Source organism: Paramormyrops kingsleyae, chromosome 20 (genome assembly GCF_048594095.1).
Source record: "Paramormyrops kingsleyae isolate MSU_618 chromosome 20, PKINGS_0.4, whole genome shotgun sequence".
Taxonomy (NCBI): domain Eukaryota; kingdom Metazoa; phylum Chordata; class Actinopteri; order Osteoglossiformes; family Mormyridae; genus Paramormyrops; species Paramormyrops kingsleyae.
The window spans coordinates 6517922-6537194 of NC_132816.1; the positions used below are offsets into that span (position 1 = coordinate 6517922).

A 19273-nucleotide genomic window follows, 5' to 3' on the forward strand; every position below is an offset into this window, starting at 1 on the left:
GATAAAAAGGCCCAGGGAACCAAAAATAATACAGAGAGTAACTCTGGTACATCTGTTTTTGGACCACGGTAAAAAAAAGTTCTGCCTGACTTTTGACACAATATCCCAGCAAAATCCTTCAAGAGGATATGAGGTTTAAAGCGAAGAAACTAATGCGTTAAAAAAAAAAAAAAACCTGGCAACTGAATTTCCTCTTGACATCCCGCCCTAGAATGGAAATCAACAAAAGTGAAATAATGCAGCTGTTTACCAGGCATCGGGCCAGCCGGACCTTTCCAGACAAATCCCACAGAAAGGCATCATCAGCCGAACTCTGGAGGATCCAACGACATCAAACATCTCGGAGGAAGTCGTTTCTTATTTAATGGACTCAAGTGTTAAGGACCTGCTTTTATTTTGTTACTTGGTTGCTTAGCAAAATCCTGTACACAAAGTATCATTGATCCCCCACACCAATCAAGAAGTTAATCCTGTTTTTATCCAGACTTAAATAGCTTCAGTTTCCAGCATTTATACAGTTGGATGTCAACTGCAGTAAAGTAGCATTAAGTAAATGCTTCGGGGTACAAGAGACAGGTCCGTGCTGGGATTTAGGGCTAAGATCAGCTCCTCCTGCACGGTCCTACCTGCGTCTGTCTGCCGGCCTCCGAGCCACGCGCAGGACAAGCACTTCTGTGCTGCTTTGCTCCTGCCTGGGCTCTGACACGCGTGTGCAGTGGGACCTGGCTCTCCGGGGGGGCCCTGTGCACCGGCATAGGGGCCAAGCAGGCCTCCCTTCCGAACACAGCACGAGCGGGTCGCGTCTCATCCGGGGGGGGGGGACTGAGCCGGCCTGGGGTGGGCGGACTGTATCTAAGGGGGTGGGCAGCTAGGAGGCTTTTGGGGGTGGGGGGAGGGCATTCGCCATCCCACACCTGCTGGTCTGCGTCGCCGCATAATTAGAGCTGCATGCAAACAGTGAGTGGGGCCTGCTGAACTGCGACTGATGAGCCCGGACTAATTCGCCAGTGATTATATAGTTTACTGGACCACTAAACCTCTTTAAGCTTGTAATTACTGCCTATTTGAGTAAAGCACATTCAAAAGCAATTCCGTGCACCACGGCTGCCGCAGCTGGAGACGGTGGCTGCTGGGGGACCTTAATACGCCCAGCGACGGGTTACGGAGGCGTGGGGGGAGACAGGTACACGGGGCCCGCCGAGCGCAGCCACTGCTGGGTGTTTAAAAACAGCCACGCTGACACACACACACACAAACATACACACACACAAACATGCACGCCGTACCTACATGCACTTGTTTGACCTGTTATTTGGAAAACAAAACATATTTTAAAGAGATTATTCAAGGGCCTCGAAATGGGGGGGCTCTGAGATAAGTAACACAGCTCTGCTAAGTGAAGCATGACTTCACACCCTGGAATGGCAGAGCGGCAGTGAAGAACCTGCTGCTGCACGGATGCCTGCACAGCATGGCCCTCCAAGGAGGAAGGCAAGAAAGAAGCAAAGTAAGGAAGGAAGAAAGAAAGAAAGAAAGAAAGAAAGAAAGACCTGGCCCTCAAAGAGGGAAGGCACGAAAGAAGCAAAAGAAGTAAGGAAAGAAAGAAAGAAAGAAAGAAAGAAAGCATTTAAGTTTGACTTTAGTTGTGGTATTACCTCAGCTGTGGAATTTGCCATTGAAAGTCAAAAATTTGAGTCAGCTCCTTCTGAAATATGACACTCAAAGGAAGCAATTTCAGGGCCAGGGAAAATCCTAATAACTGACCCAATATTATTATGTCATTATTGTAATTACCTCTGCGCCCTCAAAATTTTAATTAATGCTCATTTGTAGGGCCCCCGGGGAACATAAACCTGATCAGGGTTGCGGGGGAGGTAGATTGTTTTTTTGGTATTTTACAATTGTTCCCTTATGCCTGTGGATAAAAGGAGGAAGACACCAGACATCTGAGAGCAGACTGGGCTCTCCATTGGCCGCTGTGTTTCTCATCTTTCGTCAATCCCTCTTTCTGAAACACACATGCATGCACACGCACAAACGCGCGCACAACAGTGGGAAATACCGCCACCGTCGGCGATCCACATTTACGAATCGATGACTCAATCTGTCATGGCAAAACAAGCGAGCCCATTGGTGTGTCAGGGCTGCCACCCTCGCCCCGCCCCCTAAACTGGCTCCTCCCATAACATTCAGGAGGTAAGGAACACGGCTCGACAGGCACAGGATGGCAGCTCATGCCCGTCCTGGCCGGGCGCTAGGCCTCATGGGAACGACGTCGCCAAGAGACCCCCCCTGCCATAAATAAACGACTGACCCAGGCTGAACACCAGCTCCCAGCAACAGCGGCCCAGACCAGAACACCCTGCATAAACACAGCTTTCTCAGGTACTTTATGTCTTCAAGAACCAGTCCAGGCACCAGACCAACCTAATCTTGTTCCAGGCAATAAAAGATCCTTGCTCCTCCTTTCTTGCTGGAGAAAACGTCCACAGAGATGGTCAGACTTTCTGAAAACCGTGTCTGAACGTTAGGAAACAAGCGTAAGGTGTCGTGTAACCAGTCCGTAGCTGCTGTACGTTTCTATTCTCCTCTGTGTTTGAGTGAAATTGATGGCTGCCAGGAGAAAGGGCTTGTCAAACAGGAGCATTGAATGTGCCAAAAGCTCTACCGAGGGTGAACACCTCGCTCACGGACTTGCACAGGGCAGCAGAACCAGGCAAAGGCCGCGGCAGAGATACCAAGAGATTCTGACCTATCAGATTCAGACACGTGCGTTTGAAGTCACTCCTGGTATCCCAAACCGGTCAGGTGAGAGATGTGCTCAGATTCCCTCCGACCGTGAAGATATTTGCATACAGGATACCTCCCCACCCCATCACCTGAAAGAAAGGGGGATTTTCAAACCCGCATCCAGCAGATGTGGAAGCCGGTTACGCAACCGAAACGCAGCCAAACGCAGACGCCGGCCGCGGTGCGGCCTCCCAAGCCGCCGTCGCCCACAGCGGTGCGTTCAATTGCCAGGCACGGAGGCAGCTATCAGCACAGTGTAAGGGCACCGGCGGTAAACAGCCCCCGCCAGCAGAATGTCAGGCTGCTTGGAGGCACCGCGATCGTCCGCTGGTCTGAAAGCGGCACACAAAGCTGGCCATGGCTGCGGCACATCTGTGGCGTGCCAGTCATCCCATGGCACCAGGTGCAGGAATACAACGAAATCTGCCATCTCCCAACACGCCATCCTGCCAGGCCCAGTTCCATGAGACCCAGCCGTGTCTCAGGTCATCCTGACCCCGCCCCTCATCCTGACCCCGCCCCTCATCCTGACCCCGCCCCTCAGAGAGCCACGCTGTCCTTCCTCAGTGCATCCTTCCACCACTACAGGGAGTGATTTTTGTGGCGACGGCATAGTCCTCCATTGCAACACCTTTGAATGTAAAGACCGTCCAATCAGGGTTCTTACTCTGTAGGGTAAGGGGGGCGGGATTCATTCTTGATTGGGCAGACGAATGGTGCCGGGCAGGGGCGGATTAACGCACAGGCTAGATATGGTTTAAGCCTAGGGGCCCCACGTGTGCCAGCCTGCAAGGGAGCCCCCATTGGCGCGGAGCGGGGCTGGGTTGGGGGGCCCACAGACTACTGTAGCCTAGGGGCCTCCGTACACCTTAATCCGCCCCTGGTGCCGGGTGGATTCAACAAAAAGCACTCGAACTACAGAAAAGAAATATATATTTAAATTCACACGTGGGAGGAGGACGCCACAGAAGGCCCGTTGCATTATGGGCCAGAGGGCAGCGGGGGGAGTGTTTCTCAGGTTTCACAGACTGACTACCACTGGACAATAAAAGAGGCCATCTGCACTTTCACACCTACCAGGCCTGGAAGTGTCTCTGCGGTGCTGTCAGCGCAATAAAATGTGACCGAAGCATCGGTAGGACGCTACCGCTAATTCCCGCGCACCCTTAGCGCGTGGCCGATAATGAAAGCCTGATTATAGCTCAGGCGGCCAGCCTATTAACAGCGTAACTGAATATACAGGGCCAGACACGTTACCCGCTCTCAGATCTGGCCAAGATGAGAATAAAAACAGCCCATCCCAGCAGAATCTGGGCCTTTCTGGCGCATTGGGCCCACCCCGGGGTCCGGGCCTCGACCGCATCGCGACCATGCGCCCGCAAAAGTACAAGGGAGGAAGAATGTCCCTTTCGCCTCCCTGTCTGCCGCAGAGCTGGAGTTCAGAGGTTGGGTGAATTAAAGTTTAAATGCCCTTCGGGGATGTTAAAGATGCAGAAAGAGAGAAAGACCGACGAGAGGAGCGAGAGAGAAAGAGAGAGAGGTGTAGCGACGTGGCTACTTGCCATCAAGAGAGCCATAATGTGGAGGGGGGGGCCAGCGGGGGTGGGGGGCAGCTATGAGAAACCAGAGATACGGCGAAGGTGCAAGCTGAGAAAATCCCGCTCCATCCATCATCTCCCAGATGGCTGCCGGAAGCCGACATGCCGGGCCGGCCGCCCCGGGCACCACCGCCGCCACAATCTGGCGCCTGCCGATCCCGCCAGTCCCGCCCGTCCCGCACCCGCCGCCAAAAGCCACGCTGCCCAGCCGCCACTCCTGGCCGCAGCTGTATGCTGCTCTAATTTTTTTTCCCTCCCTCTCCTCTGGCCCACAAAGACGAGGAGGCCCAGAGAGGCTCTCGCTTGGGGTCCCAGGGGCCTGTCAGACGGGTAATTGATGATGTTTTCACTACAAGGTGTGGGAGCGGGGGGGGGTGGGTGTAGGGTATGGGGCGGGGGGACGCATCCCCGCTCGGCAGGAAGGCGACACAGATAAATCGACTCAGCTGCCTGTTTTCTGACTTTTATAATAAGCATCCACTCATTACTTCCAAATGTTCCTCTGTCACTCGGAGGAAAACAAAAAAATAAAAAATAAGAGGGAGACAGAGAGGGAGAGACACCCAAGAGGAAGGCTATCAAGCAGGCTAAAAGTAGAACGAGCCGCTGTCACAGAAAGCGGGGGAAGATACGCGAACAAAGAGGCAGTCATGGCCGGGCGGGGGGGGAAAAGAGCGAGATATTTTCAGAAGCGGAGTCGAGCCGGGCCGCAGGACCATCTCGCCATGGAGCCATCTGCGAGCTCCTTATCGTCCCATGGTGCCCGGCGCCTCCCATTCCCAAGGCCGCCGCAGACAAAATTAAGAAATAATCGGCGACTGCAGGACACTAAATTGAATTTACAAATATTAATGTGAATGGTCTTCGTCTGCCGTCACCCGCAAGTGGACGGCAAGGACAATGCAGGCTCAGAGATCTGCCGGCGCCGGCTCGCGACGCCTCTTCCTCCCTGGAGGGGCCGAGGGGTGGGGGTTTGTATTTTTTCACGTTCTCTCATGGGCCTGGAGTGGGCCCAACTTATAAATGTGAGTCCGAGGCATGAAAAGTAGGTTCCCCGCCAGGCTCGCAGCCCATTGGCCCAGCTAGGTTGCCATGGGTGACCAGCGCGCTGACATCCAAGGGCTCCGGCAATAAACAACCAATGACTAATGGGTTCTGAGGCCCAAGTGACCTTTGACCCGTAATGGCCCGGGCAGTGCTTTTTGACACGGTCGTTCTGCAAAAAGTCGAGCTAACTGCACCCATGCCTGGACTTGTTTAGAGAAAGGCATCCAGGTGGGGGTGGCAAAATATGCCAGGGAAAGTTAGGGGGAGGTTTTAAGGGGAATCAGTTTGTGTTGTGACTGAGGTATATTCGCAGTGTCACCGTCAATACCATCGCCATGGTGATAGGAAGGCGGTCCGGGGCGTGTCAAGCCGGCCACCAAGATACGGCATTTTATGTATCATAGCGTTAGTTGCCTCAGATTTCCCCCGAATGCAGATGCTAATTGCCGTCGTTATGCCCTCTTTGGGACGGGTGTCACCCCCGGAGGGTTTAACCCGAGACGCCGTCTCCGGAATCAGCCACGTGGCCGGGGAAGAGGCGGCCAAATGGCCAGGCTCACCCCCCCCCCCCCCCCCCGAGCCGAAACCTAACGCCAGCGAGGTCACATGGAGAGCCCCCCCCCCCCCCCCCGAGCCCCGCCAGCGAGCCGGTGCGGAAATGAGTTATAGTGCCAGACGCACCTGTTTCTGCTCAGGACGCGCAGGTTCGTTAAGCGCACTCGCGAGGGGGGGGGGTTAATGCGGCCGTCCCTGCGTGGCTACCTCGCCGTGCCGGTAAATTATACCCTAATTGCATTAACAGGCTTCATGCCTTCCAGTTCAATCTTTACACGGCAAAAAAAAAGAAAGAAAGAAAGAAAGAAAGAAAGAAAGAGAAAGCAGGAGCAGAGCAGCGGACTGTGGTTTGCTTTTACGAGCTGCTATCGGCGTCCCCCCCCCTTCCCTGCCGCCTGCTAAACACTCTGTATACAAACAGGCACAGTGCCTGCCAGGGTAATAACGCACCGCCCCGGGCCGGCCTCCCAGTGCCCGCAATGCGTCTAATTATTCTATCACATCATTTCACAAATTGCCTTTTCATTGGGGAGCCCCCCCCCCACGCCCATGCAAGCCGCAGGCGCAGGGGGTCGCAGTCGGCGCCTTTCGTTTACTACTCATTTCTCGTTCAATTAGACGAGAAAATACCGACGGTGAGATAGGGTGGGGGAGTTACAGAGGGAACAGGAAAACAAAGTTGCCCACCATGGCTACCCAGGATGCTAGGCACAATCGTACTGTTTTTGTTACGATAACCAGAACAAACGAGAGCCGGGGAGGGAGGGGGGGAGGGGGGGCAGGGGACAATGGGCGATTCCTTGCTTCAGGCCAGGTTGCCACTTCTGTAAATACACGGACGCATAGATGCCATATTCTCAAGCTGGGAGGCGACCGCACCGGCGCAACAGAGTCCCCGTCTGATGACATAATCGCCATAGTCATGTGACTGATTGGGGAAGGCAGAGATGTTTCAGGGGAGGGGCCAGCTCAAGGGACAAGCCCTGTTACTCGCTTGCAATTAATTATCCAAGGCTACTAGGCTACAATCATGTGAGTTAATCAAGATAGTCACTGGATGCACTAGTCCAGCTCTCACTGGTTCTCAGTCCCATATGCTGAAGTGAGATCTGCAGTTTCCTGTCTGATACACTCCAAGGCGCCAAATAAAATGCCCTATTCACCTATTTGATCCCTGCTTCCCATGGATCTTTTCCTGTCACGGCTGCCTTTGACACCGTGACACGGTGTGGGAACAGAAAGCAGCACACAGCCGGGATGTCACTCCTCAGGCACCGGACAGGGCCAGTGGTGACAGAGACATTCCACGTCAAGTGCGCTCTTTTTCTTAAAGGCCCCACACACGTATTTTGGCAATGAGCGCTGAAAAAACAGGTTTGAACATCGGTCGCGTTAAAATACAACACAAGCCAGCACAAACCGTTCTTTATTCTATGACAGCAAGTTAATGACATTCATTAAGAAAACAGAAGATTCCGGAGTAGTCCGACATGTCGGGATTATGAAATAGGTCCCTCAGGTCTGTGTCTAGGTAGGCCTGACCATCTCCTTCACAATAATACACCCTAGTTCTGGACAGCATTCCAACATGTACGTTTGTTTATTTTCATACCACAGTCACTCTGTCACAGACACGGTTCCTGTTCTCCTCGCCTGCGCGCCAGCGCCTGCTCCAGGGACCTTCCGCGGTTTTTCGGGCCTTTCTGGATCAGGTAATTTGGCCAGTCATGGGCACCCCAAATGAGCCAGGGCAAAATAAATCAACCATCCTGTTTGACATCACGTCCTCCCCCGTTCTGACCCTTTGGTTCATTCCTTACATACCTTACCTCCTTTCCTCCCCCCGCCAGTCACACTCTCTGGGGGGGGGGGGTCCCAATGACCTGCTTTTCTTTCTCCCCTAGATGCTAATCAACAACTGCGAACATTGTGCCGTATAATTAATGCCTTTTCTACATGAATCACTTCACACCCAAGCTAAAAGTGGGGTGGTGGAGGTGGGGGTGGGGGGGCAAACCTCCCTGAATACACTAGCAGCAGCCCTTCCTGCCTGAACCATATGTTTCTGAAGCCTTTTGTTGGATCGCTTGGAGGTTTAGGCTGTGCCCTGCGTTTGACGGGCCCTCGCTCCCACGAAATTCTCTTCTGGAAACCAGTGTACCCGAAAACCAGTTTTGCCACAGCTTTCACCGCGACAAGAGCATAAATCGCTCAAGCTTCAGGAGGAAGGCCCAGCCTGTCATCAATCTATCACTGACTGATTTCCGAAACGCAGGGTGAGGTAGATATGAGATGTTCTGAAGGCGTGGCACCAACCACTGCAAAGGCTGAGTGCTCAAGTGAAACATTCAGCACCATCTTGGGCTGTTCTCCAGGCCCCCTCAACCATAGACACGGTCGTCCTATCAGATTTTATGGTGTCGAACCTTACAAGATCATATCTCTTGTTTGTGTTTGATCTTGAGTATCAAAGTCAATGCTTTCTGATTCTTGAACACTTGAATCCGTCAAGATCATAACATGCTGTGGTTGTCGTCGGTGGAGCCATTCGTTACTGTCAACATCGAACATCTGGATCTTGGGGACTGACCCCCAGAAAAGGAGAAGACTACCATCATGCACGAGACAGAGACTGGCTCAGCCAACTGAGAGCGGCGTTAGCCTCTCGCTAAACCATGCCGCTAGCTCCTGCCTTTGATGTGGTTACTAGTCCACAGCAAAACAGCGATAAGGATCCATCACTCCTACAGAGTATTACGCCTATTTGCACATAAATGTTACTCTCAGATCAAAATCACTGCCAGATACTACCACATAGCCATTAACCAGTAACCAGAGGCCCTATCCACACACGGATGAGGAAAAAGTCCTTGGATTTAAACCCTGGTTTCCTGTCTGGCAAGATTGTGCATGGATTAGGCAATAACGGTACTTCTTAAAGGGGCGGCCACGGATCAGGGGATGGGGGTTCCCCAGGGGGGTGAGCAACAGCCGACGCAGCAGATCCAGATAAAGGCTACACTTACCGTCAGGTGCTGGAAGAGCCAGGCCCTCATGATGTTCGTGGCGACTTTGGGGAAGATCCCTCGCTTCTTGTTGTGCTTCTTCTCCTTTTCGGGGTCGTCGTCGTCCCCCGTGCTAGGAGAGGCCACACTGTTGTCCAGACCGTCGCCTGCGGGTGGGAGAACATGAGACGTCAATGGCGATCGGGCTGCCCGCAGCGCAGCTACACATCCGAATCATGGCGCTGCCGCTATCGCTAGCTCAAGCTTTGCGGCGGAATGTAAACAGCAGCTAATTTTACGTTCCCCCCGCCCCTGAACTGAGAAACGAAAGCCGCTGCTGGGCCTTCGACACAAAGAAACACGAAGCAAGTAAGCTAAAAGCCATATTTATAAAAGCTCCTCACTGCCAGAGTGACATCTCCATTCCAACTTGTTTGGACACGGTTAACTTTAAGTGAAAGACATATATGGAATGGAAGGGTGCAAACTCCAGATTTCTAATAACACTCCTGAACAGGTGCTTATGAAGGTTTCTTTACAGGAGCTCAAACGCAGGCAGGGAGACGGCTGCTCATTTCCAGCAGGGACCGAGCCTCATGCTATGCAAATCGCACCGCAAAGCACTAACCGAATAAGCCAGAAACGCCGCGTTTCTTATTGCCATAACCTTTCCCGAGATGAAGCAATTCGCCGCATAAAATAATAAATCATCGAAGTTACGAGTGAGGAAAACAAGAATGCCCCCCCCCACCCCCGGCCAGCTTTCAGCATCTTAAAGCAGAATGCAATTATTCAAGAATTTCTCAAGTTATACTCCACTCCAGTCCGTCCGGCCAAACGCACGCACTTTAACCCTTTGTCTGCAAGGCGGCTTCGTCGATAATTAATGGGAATTTCGGCAGTAATCCAGGGGAGATTACTTTTTTCCAGCTTTGTGAACCGATAGAATAATAAAGGTCTTTAAACAGCATTTGGCTCCCCATTACCTCGGGCCAAAGAATTCCAGAAAGCCGCCTTTAGGGCACCTGAATTATAGATACCATTAGCAGGGGGGAGACCTTCAGTATTCCGCATGAAACACTCAGCCAGCCCTCTTCCTGGCCAATGGGAGGAGAGGCCTGCAAAAAGCCAGATTCCTAAGTGCGGATTTCTGTAGCTACAATAGGAAAAGCTTTTAAGCAAAGCGGGGGCTTCTCGCCCCGCTCGCTGTGAAAGTGACCAGCCGGCTTGCTCCGCCCCCCTCCCCCTCCCCCAATATGACATCACCACCTTAAGCCAAAAACATCCCCGTCTTAATGCACGGTTAGTTCTTCCTACTGTTTCTAGACAAACATATTTACCCCGCTCCCGTCTGGGGAAGGGGAAACACACCGCTGGTGTGTAATCCAAGACGGGATTTTCATTGGAAGCAAATGCCCTCCGATTCAGCGTTAAAAAGTTCGCTCGGCGTTCGGCTAAAGCCTAAAACAATAAACCCGGGGCTTGTCCCAGGCGGCACTGGAGAAATAGAAGCCAGCGCTAGATAAAGTGACAGAAAGGAAGAGAGGGAGAGGGAAGGGGAGGGAGGCTCTGACGTCCGAGGCAGGCTGTGCTATTCGCTCGCCGCCACGGCCTGATATCTCCCCAATCGCATGTTTCATTAGGTTGTTTTCACTTAATCCTGACCTCGAGGATCTGTATGGCTTAACCCCCCCCAGCCCTGACAGGAAGTCCCCTCACTGCCAGGGGCAGCTGCGCAGACGGGGTCCGGTCTAGGGGCCGAACTGACACCAGCTGTCTGTCTGGGCACCTGACTCTGCCCCGTAAAGGAACTCGCGTCCTTGTTAAATCCAGCAGGAGGCGCTGTGTCGTGGGGCGGCCTAATGGTTTTTGACAGCTTGGTAGTGACCGGCGATGGCGTGGCTCTTCCTAGCAACATGGCCCATGAAATGGCACGCATTCTGCCAGCGTGTGGCAGCACCCGCTCCGGGTGGGAGGGCAGAGGGCATGGGCTGGGGGTGTGAGGGTTACGGAGCCCACAAGCACACAGACACACATCACTCTCCCTTAGCAGCCTGTTGCTGATGAGGAGCCTGTAACACAGATGCATGCGCATCCTGATCTGTCTCCTCTTCTCGATCTCTCTCTCCACTCCTTCTTCCTTCCATTCCCCCCATCTCCTTATTCCTCATTCCATACCACTTCCCCCCCCCCCCCCCCCTCAAAGGCGCTGGCTGACATTATCACAGGAATCGAGGGTAATCCGCCCTGATCTGCAAGCTCACAGTGCTGCATAATTGGTGCTACCAGTTCCTTTGTTTCGGAATTTAAAGGTGCCAGTCATTCTTCTGCTCCTTGGCGAATCGGCAAAGCCTCACCTCAGACCAGCGGAGTGGACCTCAGGCAGTCGGAAACGCGTGAATAAAACTGTATTTTCATTCGTTCTCTGTCATTCACCTCCTGTCATTATTACTTTTGTTTCCTCGATGTCTTCGCGCGCAAAATGAAGCCCATAGAGGACAGACGCTCGTTCCCGATTTCAATTTTTCTGAGGATGATGCTGGAAGGCAGGCAGACGGAGGTCAGGCCCCCTCTCAAATCATCTCCGAAGTGTTTTCACAAAGTTTTATAGGCCGTGCTCTGATGGCAGGAGCCAGGCAAGTGGAGACAGGCTATTTTTTACGCCTACTTTTTTGTCCACGGACGATTTCTCACCAGACCCCCCCGGGGCCCCCCCTTTGCAGCAGTCCGCGTGACCCGTCACGCCCCCCACGAGCGGCACCGATCCGGCCCGTACCCATCCTGGGCTTCGCAAACACACGCACCTCGCCGGTTCCCAGGGGATCGACCCGTTTGGGCAGAAAGTCCAGCCATTAGGACCCTGCTGTGTCACTCCTTTCAAAAGATGGGCAAGGGGTAAGCGCGGGGGGGCGGGGGGGTTAGGGGGTGGAAAGCTGTGTGCATTGTGTGGCAGCTATTCAGGCCAGGCAGAATGTAGGAGGCAGTGGGGGGTTCCCCTTAGACAGGTCAGAAGCCCCTCCCACCCGCAGATATTCTGAGCATGTAGGAATTCCCGCAGCAGAATTCCCAACAAATGCCGACTTTTTTTTTCTTCTTTTTTTTTTTTTTAACTGCCATTTGCACACACAAAAAAAGAAAGGTATATTCTCAGACGTCCTCCTCGCTGTTTCCACGAGCATTCTCGCGGAACAACATCCTGGTATACTGACAGCGTTTTCTAAAAGCTGGCCTTTTACATTACTTAAGGCATCCCCAACATCAGAACAGTAACGTGGCAGGCAAACACGTTTCGTGCAGGAAACAAAACGATAATCTCCACACATCTCGGCGATACTTCAATGGCACCTGTGGGTTTAAAAAGTCCTCTATTCCAGGCAGTGTAAAGCAAATAAAGTTTTTCTCTGTTACACGTTTGTGCACTATGAGCTAGGAAACACACCCAGACACGAATGTCCACATTAACTCGCTGAGCGTCCTGCTCATACTCAAAAGTGACAGGGATGAGGGAACTTTTTATTTATTATTTATTACGTGTAACTGGATTATAGATACATACATCAAATTGTCTTCTTTTACAGTAAAATTCTTGTGCGGGAAAAACAGCTTGAGGCTTCACAGTCCCACAGGAAATATCTACACACACACCACACACCATCTCCTTAGATTATACTTGTTATTTGTTTGCTGTTTTTCCACACCAGGATATGCGCTCTCCTCAAGACTGTACGGAAGAAATATTAGCTTTACTTTCTAAAACGCAGCAATTCCATTAAGTCCTTATTGCAGTACGCAGTATTAAATTGCAGATTTTGTTCCCATATGTGTTGTTCTTACAGATCAAGGGGAAACTGCCAAATTAATTTACCGTTCCACATCGACCGCCTTAATCCACGACGGCACGACTTTTCTGCGATTCGGATCGCCCCGACGCCATCCCACAGCCCAATCACCTGATACCCATCCACGGGGGGGGGGGGGGGGGGGGGCAGGTTCCAAAAAATGAAACAGGGTCGGGGGGGGGGGGGGGAGACAAACCCTCGACAGAGACAAGAGTGAATTTAAGCGCTCAAAGGCAGTAGAGTTGAAAACAGCACGTCCCGTAAATCAGCACAACATGACATACATAGGCCATAATATTACACAGCATAGCACAGACCCAATGAAGTGCTTATTTTGTCACGCAAAATCAAAAGCAGAGCTAAAAGTGTGAGGCAAACAGGTTGCGCGTCTCCCCGCCAGCCACACGGTAACATTACACCACATATTCCATTTAAATTTGGCAGCACGCATCACAGGGTGCCGTCACCGGCTCGTACGGCCCAACTTGACCGGCCCTTATTATTAGCTTGGGGCAGATAACTTCCATGTGGAGAATTATCTAAGTGACACAGGCCCTCGAGGCCTTCCTCCGCCCCGCGCGTCACCACCACCGCGCTGATAACACGCCCTCCCCCCGCCCCCCAGCTGACACCACCACAGCATTGTGCCCCGGAAGTCGGGTAAGGGTCCGGAATGCCGACCGGCCCCCCTGTCTCAGTTAAGTGCACTCCAATCTTATTTGTGTTGGAGATTCGAGCTGAATATATGGAAATGAGTCATTTTCTACTCTCCGTTTGATTTCCTATGATTGTGCGGCCCCTTGATTAAAGGCACCGCCCCCCCCCCCCACACACACACACACACAGACACACCCTGCCACCGCTGATGGACAGCCAAGCCCCCAGCCCAGAAGAATGGGGGCAGCGGGAAGCGAGAACGTGTAGGCCACTATCGAGCCCCAGTGGGCGAGCGAGATAAAAAAAAAGAAAAAAAAGAAGAGTGGGAAGTGACCAAAAGAGAGCAGCACAGCGGCCGCGCGGCACTTCCTGAGCCGGGTGGGCCGGCGCGATACGGCCCGTGGTGCCGAGCCTCGCTACGTCCACGCCGGCGGTCACGGGAAGCCGGCCGGAGCCCTTCCTCTGCCACCTATCACGGCTTCTCATCTGCAGAATCCTGCCTGTTCCCCTCTTCCCCTGGCTGAGAGCACTAGGAAATGATCCGGTTACGACTCATTCTCACCCCCCCCCCCCCACACACACACACACAACCCCCCCCCCCCCCAGAGTCCCACTCCCTGCTTTCTTCAGCTGTTATTTTTCTTAACTAAAAAGCATTTATCTGCCCTCCCACCTAAATCCTCCAAACAGGTATCCATTGCAGGAGGAAGGGACAGCCTGCAGGGGCAAACGGTGGGGGCTTCATTTTGCCCGGGGTCAACTCGGGGTCAGGACTCCCGCCAGTAAAACTAACAGCCTCCCCACTGGCGACGTAACTCACAATCTCTGAGCTGGGGTGAGGGGGATGGGGGGGCAACTGTCCCGGTAAGATCTATCCCAGCTACCCTAGCGCAAACCCCACATCTATAATCCGTCTCCCACTACAGACGGCAAACAGGAACATCGGAAACAAGCCAGGAGAGTCCCGGATAACACAGAAGGGCCCTGGAGACCTTATTTTCTTGAGGGGGGGGGGGGAGGGGGGGGATAATTTCCCTCATCCCTCCATTGACGTAACGGTTCCTGGAAGAGAGGTGCGGATTACAAAAACGGAATTACGTTACTTCGAAAGAGAAACTTCATTTTTATTCCACTTCCACCACCCCCCCACCAAAAAAAAAAAATGTTGAAAGAAATGAATGAGGCTGACTGTGTCCTTAACACTTAGGAGCTTCAGAAAGTCAAAGCCGCCCTTTGAGGTTGCCGGATGAACTTCAGCCTTCCGAAGGCTCTGCGGATTCATGGTGCATAATGAGCGCCGCTCTTATTACACATTAATTAGGGGTTCACGTATCTCAATGGCCGGCATGGGAATCCGCCCACCCCAAAACGATAATAATCAGCCGGGCTGCGTCGCCGGCACTGAGAAATATTGCCAGGACAGCATATGGCCAGCTAGCAGCAGGCTATTTATCCTCATCCTCTTTAGCGGCTAAAATTAGCACAGTGCTGTTTTGCGGGCCTGTAAGCTTCTTCCACTGCAATACCCCTAATAAAAAACACACACACACGTACACACCCACATCCATGCATATGCGCTGGCTCCCAGCCCGCACCCCACCCCCCCCCCCCAGCTCTCTACACTATTTCCACGTATGAATCGCGGGCGCGAGACAAAGCCGCTTTAGCGCTAAGGCCCATCTAGGGAGAATGCGAGGCCGTGGAGGCGTTCTCAGCCCCAGCCCGGCTTCCGTGGCCCTTTCGGGGAGACCCTGCGCTCTTAGCATTGGAGGCGCCGTTAGCCGCGTGACAGGGACGACGGCTCGATGCGGCCATGGCGAGCGCTACGGCCCACACCGAGAACCGTAAACCGAGAACCGTAAAGAGTTAGGTGGCCGAGACTCTGTGCTTTGATGTCACTGCGCTGATTCTGCTAATCTTCTCATCAAAGAGCTAAATAAACTGAAGTGAGACTCGTGATACCAGCCAAGCAGGAGCGGGGGGTAACTAGCAGTCTGTTCAGGCTGTGTTTGTTTACTGTCACTTGGGGTGGCCTGCGTGCGCCCCCCCCCCAGCCCCTCCTTCCATTCTCCATTCCCATTCCCCAATCCTTCCCCTCCCTAAAACACATACCCACTTCCCTCCTGCCCCCACAACACATCCACTGCCCCCCCTATCAGTTACGGCCCGGCTGATAGCATATCTCTGTGCGCTATCAGGTTTTTCCTGAAAGCTTGGATAGCGTGTATGTGCTGGTCTCTCTCCTTCTGGGCCTCCCAGCTGCTCCAGGGATGATGAGTAATGTTCATTCGGGGCTTTATCAGCAGATGTAATCCGTCGTGACTCGTCAGCGACGCAACGCCCCGATTTCCGTTTAAATCCGCGTAACCCTCCGAAGGCAGCTCTGAGCGCGGGCCAGCGCAGGGGCGCATGTGTGGTGGTGGGGGGCAGGCGTCCCACGGCGAAGTTCAGCAAGTAAACATCGGAGAGGGGAATACCGCGTGACCAAAGGGCCCCGAATACGTCACTCCTCACTCCTCACTCCTCACTCCTGCATCGCGCACCATGTCCTTGCCGAAACACTTCCCATGAGAGAGACCCGCGCTCATCATGGCCGCCAGACCGCGAATGTCTCCGTTTTTCCACGCCTTGGCCATGAGAGACGACTCATGACTATTATGTTTGCTCTGTGTCCCTTTGTCACCAATCCAGCAAATATTAGTGACAGATGTTCGGCAAGTAGAACGAAGCTCAAGTTATGTGGCAAAACAGCTTCAGAGAGCTCTTTAACATTTATGATTTTTACATAGAGTCTGTTCATTATACATTTATACATCCAAATCGCTGATGGCACTGTGTGGCTCAGAGGGTTATGATATTGTCCCTGTGATCAGCAGGTTGCCAGGTCAAATCCCAGGATAGGCGGGATAGGAGTGATTTCACCGTTGAGCCCCTGAGCAAGGTCCTTAACCCCGATTGTCTTTCACAAAAACATGAATGTCGCTTTGGATAAAAGCATCTGCTAAGTAAAATGCAAACGTTTATAAAATGCAACAGTTATCTTGGCCCTATACGTGTGTCTGATAATGTCTTACCACCGTAAGAGCGTAACAAGGTAGGAGATAGGATTTAGCTACTAACCCCAATCGTCCTTTGCCATGAAAGAGAAGTCGGTCAAAAAGGGCTTCTACAAATATCTGGAGAGGAATATAAAGATAGAGCAAGGCCTCATCATTAGCGAACCATAATTGCATGTTTATGATCCGGAATACACAACCCCGTCCGCGCCGAGGGAGCTTTCCTAGCAGATCAGCGTTTCCTCGGAGTGGCTTAGCATGTACCATCTGCCCGTCAAAGGAATGCAGAACTTAGCCAGAGGAGGAGAAGACCTTAACGGCGTGAACTTCTGGAGACGGGAGCCTGGCTCATGTCCGGCTAGCGGCGGTTTTACACGCCACTCTGTGGTCGAGCCGAAGGCCGGCGAATCAACCAGTTCACCGGGGACATTCTTGCTCACGGCAACTCTGCCTTAGCAAGGCAACCGCGAAAGGTGTGTCGCTCTTTTTTATTTTTTTTCCAAAGTTTTCTTAACCGCTCGAACGACTCTGACGCTCGGCAAGTGGGGACACGAAACAGAGGAACAGGACTCTCCACGTAGCCGGTGTTTTTTTTTTTGTTGTTGTTGTTTTTTTTCTTTTACCGCTGGGGGAAGCTGTGGCATTTGCAGGAATCCTTAGGAATCACAATGAGACACTCCAAGCTTGGAACAAACAAAAGTGCAAACAAATGCACAAACAAAAGCAGAAACAAAAGCACAAACAAAAGTACAAACAAAAGCACAAACAAAAGCGCAAATGAAAGCTTATCACTCCTGCTTCATGGCCTTTATCTGCTGCTTGATGGGGTGCTCAATCTGGGCAGCAAAGTCTTAGCCAGGGCACCGGTTGAGGAACAGAGGAGGCCATGATGGATGGGAATATAGTTTGTTTGCCTTCTTTGTTCTTCCATTTTCCCTCAGGTTTTTTTTCCCACGTGCCTGGCATTCGGGATCTGCAGGATACTATGCTTCCCAACAACACTGTCCAGTTCCCTCTATAAAAACCACAGCCCCACCCCGTGTGGGAACTGGTGCTTATCAGCCTTATCAAAAAAGCGAGAGCTGTCCGTCAAAGTCAAACACTGGTTAAAGTCAACAGGTACTAATTTATGTGCCGTGGGACAGATTCGGTCAGGGTGTAATGGGGGTGCGTAAATCACTGTGTGGGAAGTGACTGGTGCATTGTAAAGAGAAGATACACTAAAGCCATTTCCCTCCATAAGTTTCCACATATTACATTCACATAGCTATATAACAATTATAATATAATAATGCATATACTAGCTGAAGGTGATATTAACATGCAATTCTGACATGGTCAAACATTAAAATAACTTCTGCTTACTTTAATTACTATGCTTAATCATTATAGCGAGTAATTTAATGGTGCTTAAACCAGCGTAAAAGAGTATAAAACAATGTTTTTCAAAGTCTTTTTTCACACATAAATGCAGCTTATTTGTCATCTAAGACACTTCATCCAGCTTCATCAGCAATGTTCTGAATCTAACTGTCCCACTACTTTCCTTTTAGGGCAATTTTCTCCACCTACAGTTTTATTTTTGTCTTTAAAGACCGTCCTCTCGCCACCACAGACTTCTGATCAGTCTCCACATGCACGTAAAAACACGCACTCGTGCACATGTGTACAACTCCCTCCTGGAACCGTTGGTGAAAGCTTTAATCCACTCAGAAGCTATGAGGCCCTTAAGCATTTCGGGAGGCTGTGATCCTGTCGCTACACGTTGGGTACGGCCCACTGGAGTCGCCCGAGAAGGCGGTCTTCATTTGCAGGCAATGACCACAGCATCCCCTTCAGCATTCCACCACCTCCTCCACATTCCACACTAACACGCTTTTAGGGAAAAATGTCTGTCCTTCTGTCTGCGTGACACCCAGCCTGAGGTCACCTGCCTTGTGACTTAAACTTAAACACGCACACGCGCACGCACGAGCTACCTGCGAAACTGGAAAGTTTATTGGCAGAAACGTGCTGAAATGTGTCTATATTCAAACAGGTCTTTAATCCCGATAAGGATCTTGACTGTTTTCCTCTGGTTTTCTCTTAAAGTCAACTGAACTTGTGACAATAAGCTACAGGGATTTTTAGTTACTTCTCCTTAGTCTCTTATAATTTTTATAAAAACAAAAGGAAAGAAATAACCAGCACGTATCTCTCGTTAGAGGGGTAAAGGGTACATTTTACTGTAATCCTTTAAAGTGTGGGGGGACGTCAACACAGCCAGGAAGCAGCGCAACCTTTCAGTCCACTGGACAATTTCTCCAATTATCTTACAACCTTCCGGAAACACAAAGCCAGAGATTTGCCAGCTGTGACGCTGGGCCCTTGCCATCTCGCTCCCCCGCCCCATCCCCCCTGCGATCTGCATGGTACTGACCGATATCCAAGCCGCCCACCTCGAAGGGTCAGGGCCAACCGGGACAGCCAATCAGAGAGTGGCAGCCATCACTGTCGCTTCATCAGTCTGACTGACCTTCTCGGGGGTCTGTCAGTGACAAACTGACATCGGTCAATGAGGACTAATGACTGACTGTCGATCTGATCAATTTGGGCTAAAAACAACTTATAGGTCAGCCTGTTTTTCCAGCACCCCCCCTACCCCCCCCCCCACCCCCACCTCCTCGAGACACACTACATGCACGGTACATTTAATACCAGATATCTTGTTCCACAAACATCTGATT

General features: G+C 51.8%; 1 protein-coding gene across 2 annotated transcripts in view; it reads right to left on the reverse strand.

Moving 5' to 3' along the window:
- meis1a (Meis homeobox 1 a) overlaps window positions 1-19273 on the reverse strand; it is a 56281-nt gene that overhangs the window by 22542 nt on the left and 14466 nt on the right. For both annotated transcript variants that reach the window (XM_023824908.2, XM_023824909.2), the window contains exon 8: window positions 9017-9162. In XM_023824908.2, coding sequence (XP_023680676.1) covers window positions 9017-9162 — 146 coding nt within the window. The remainder of the gene's footprint in view (window positions 1-9016; window positions 9163-19273) is intronic.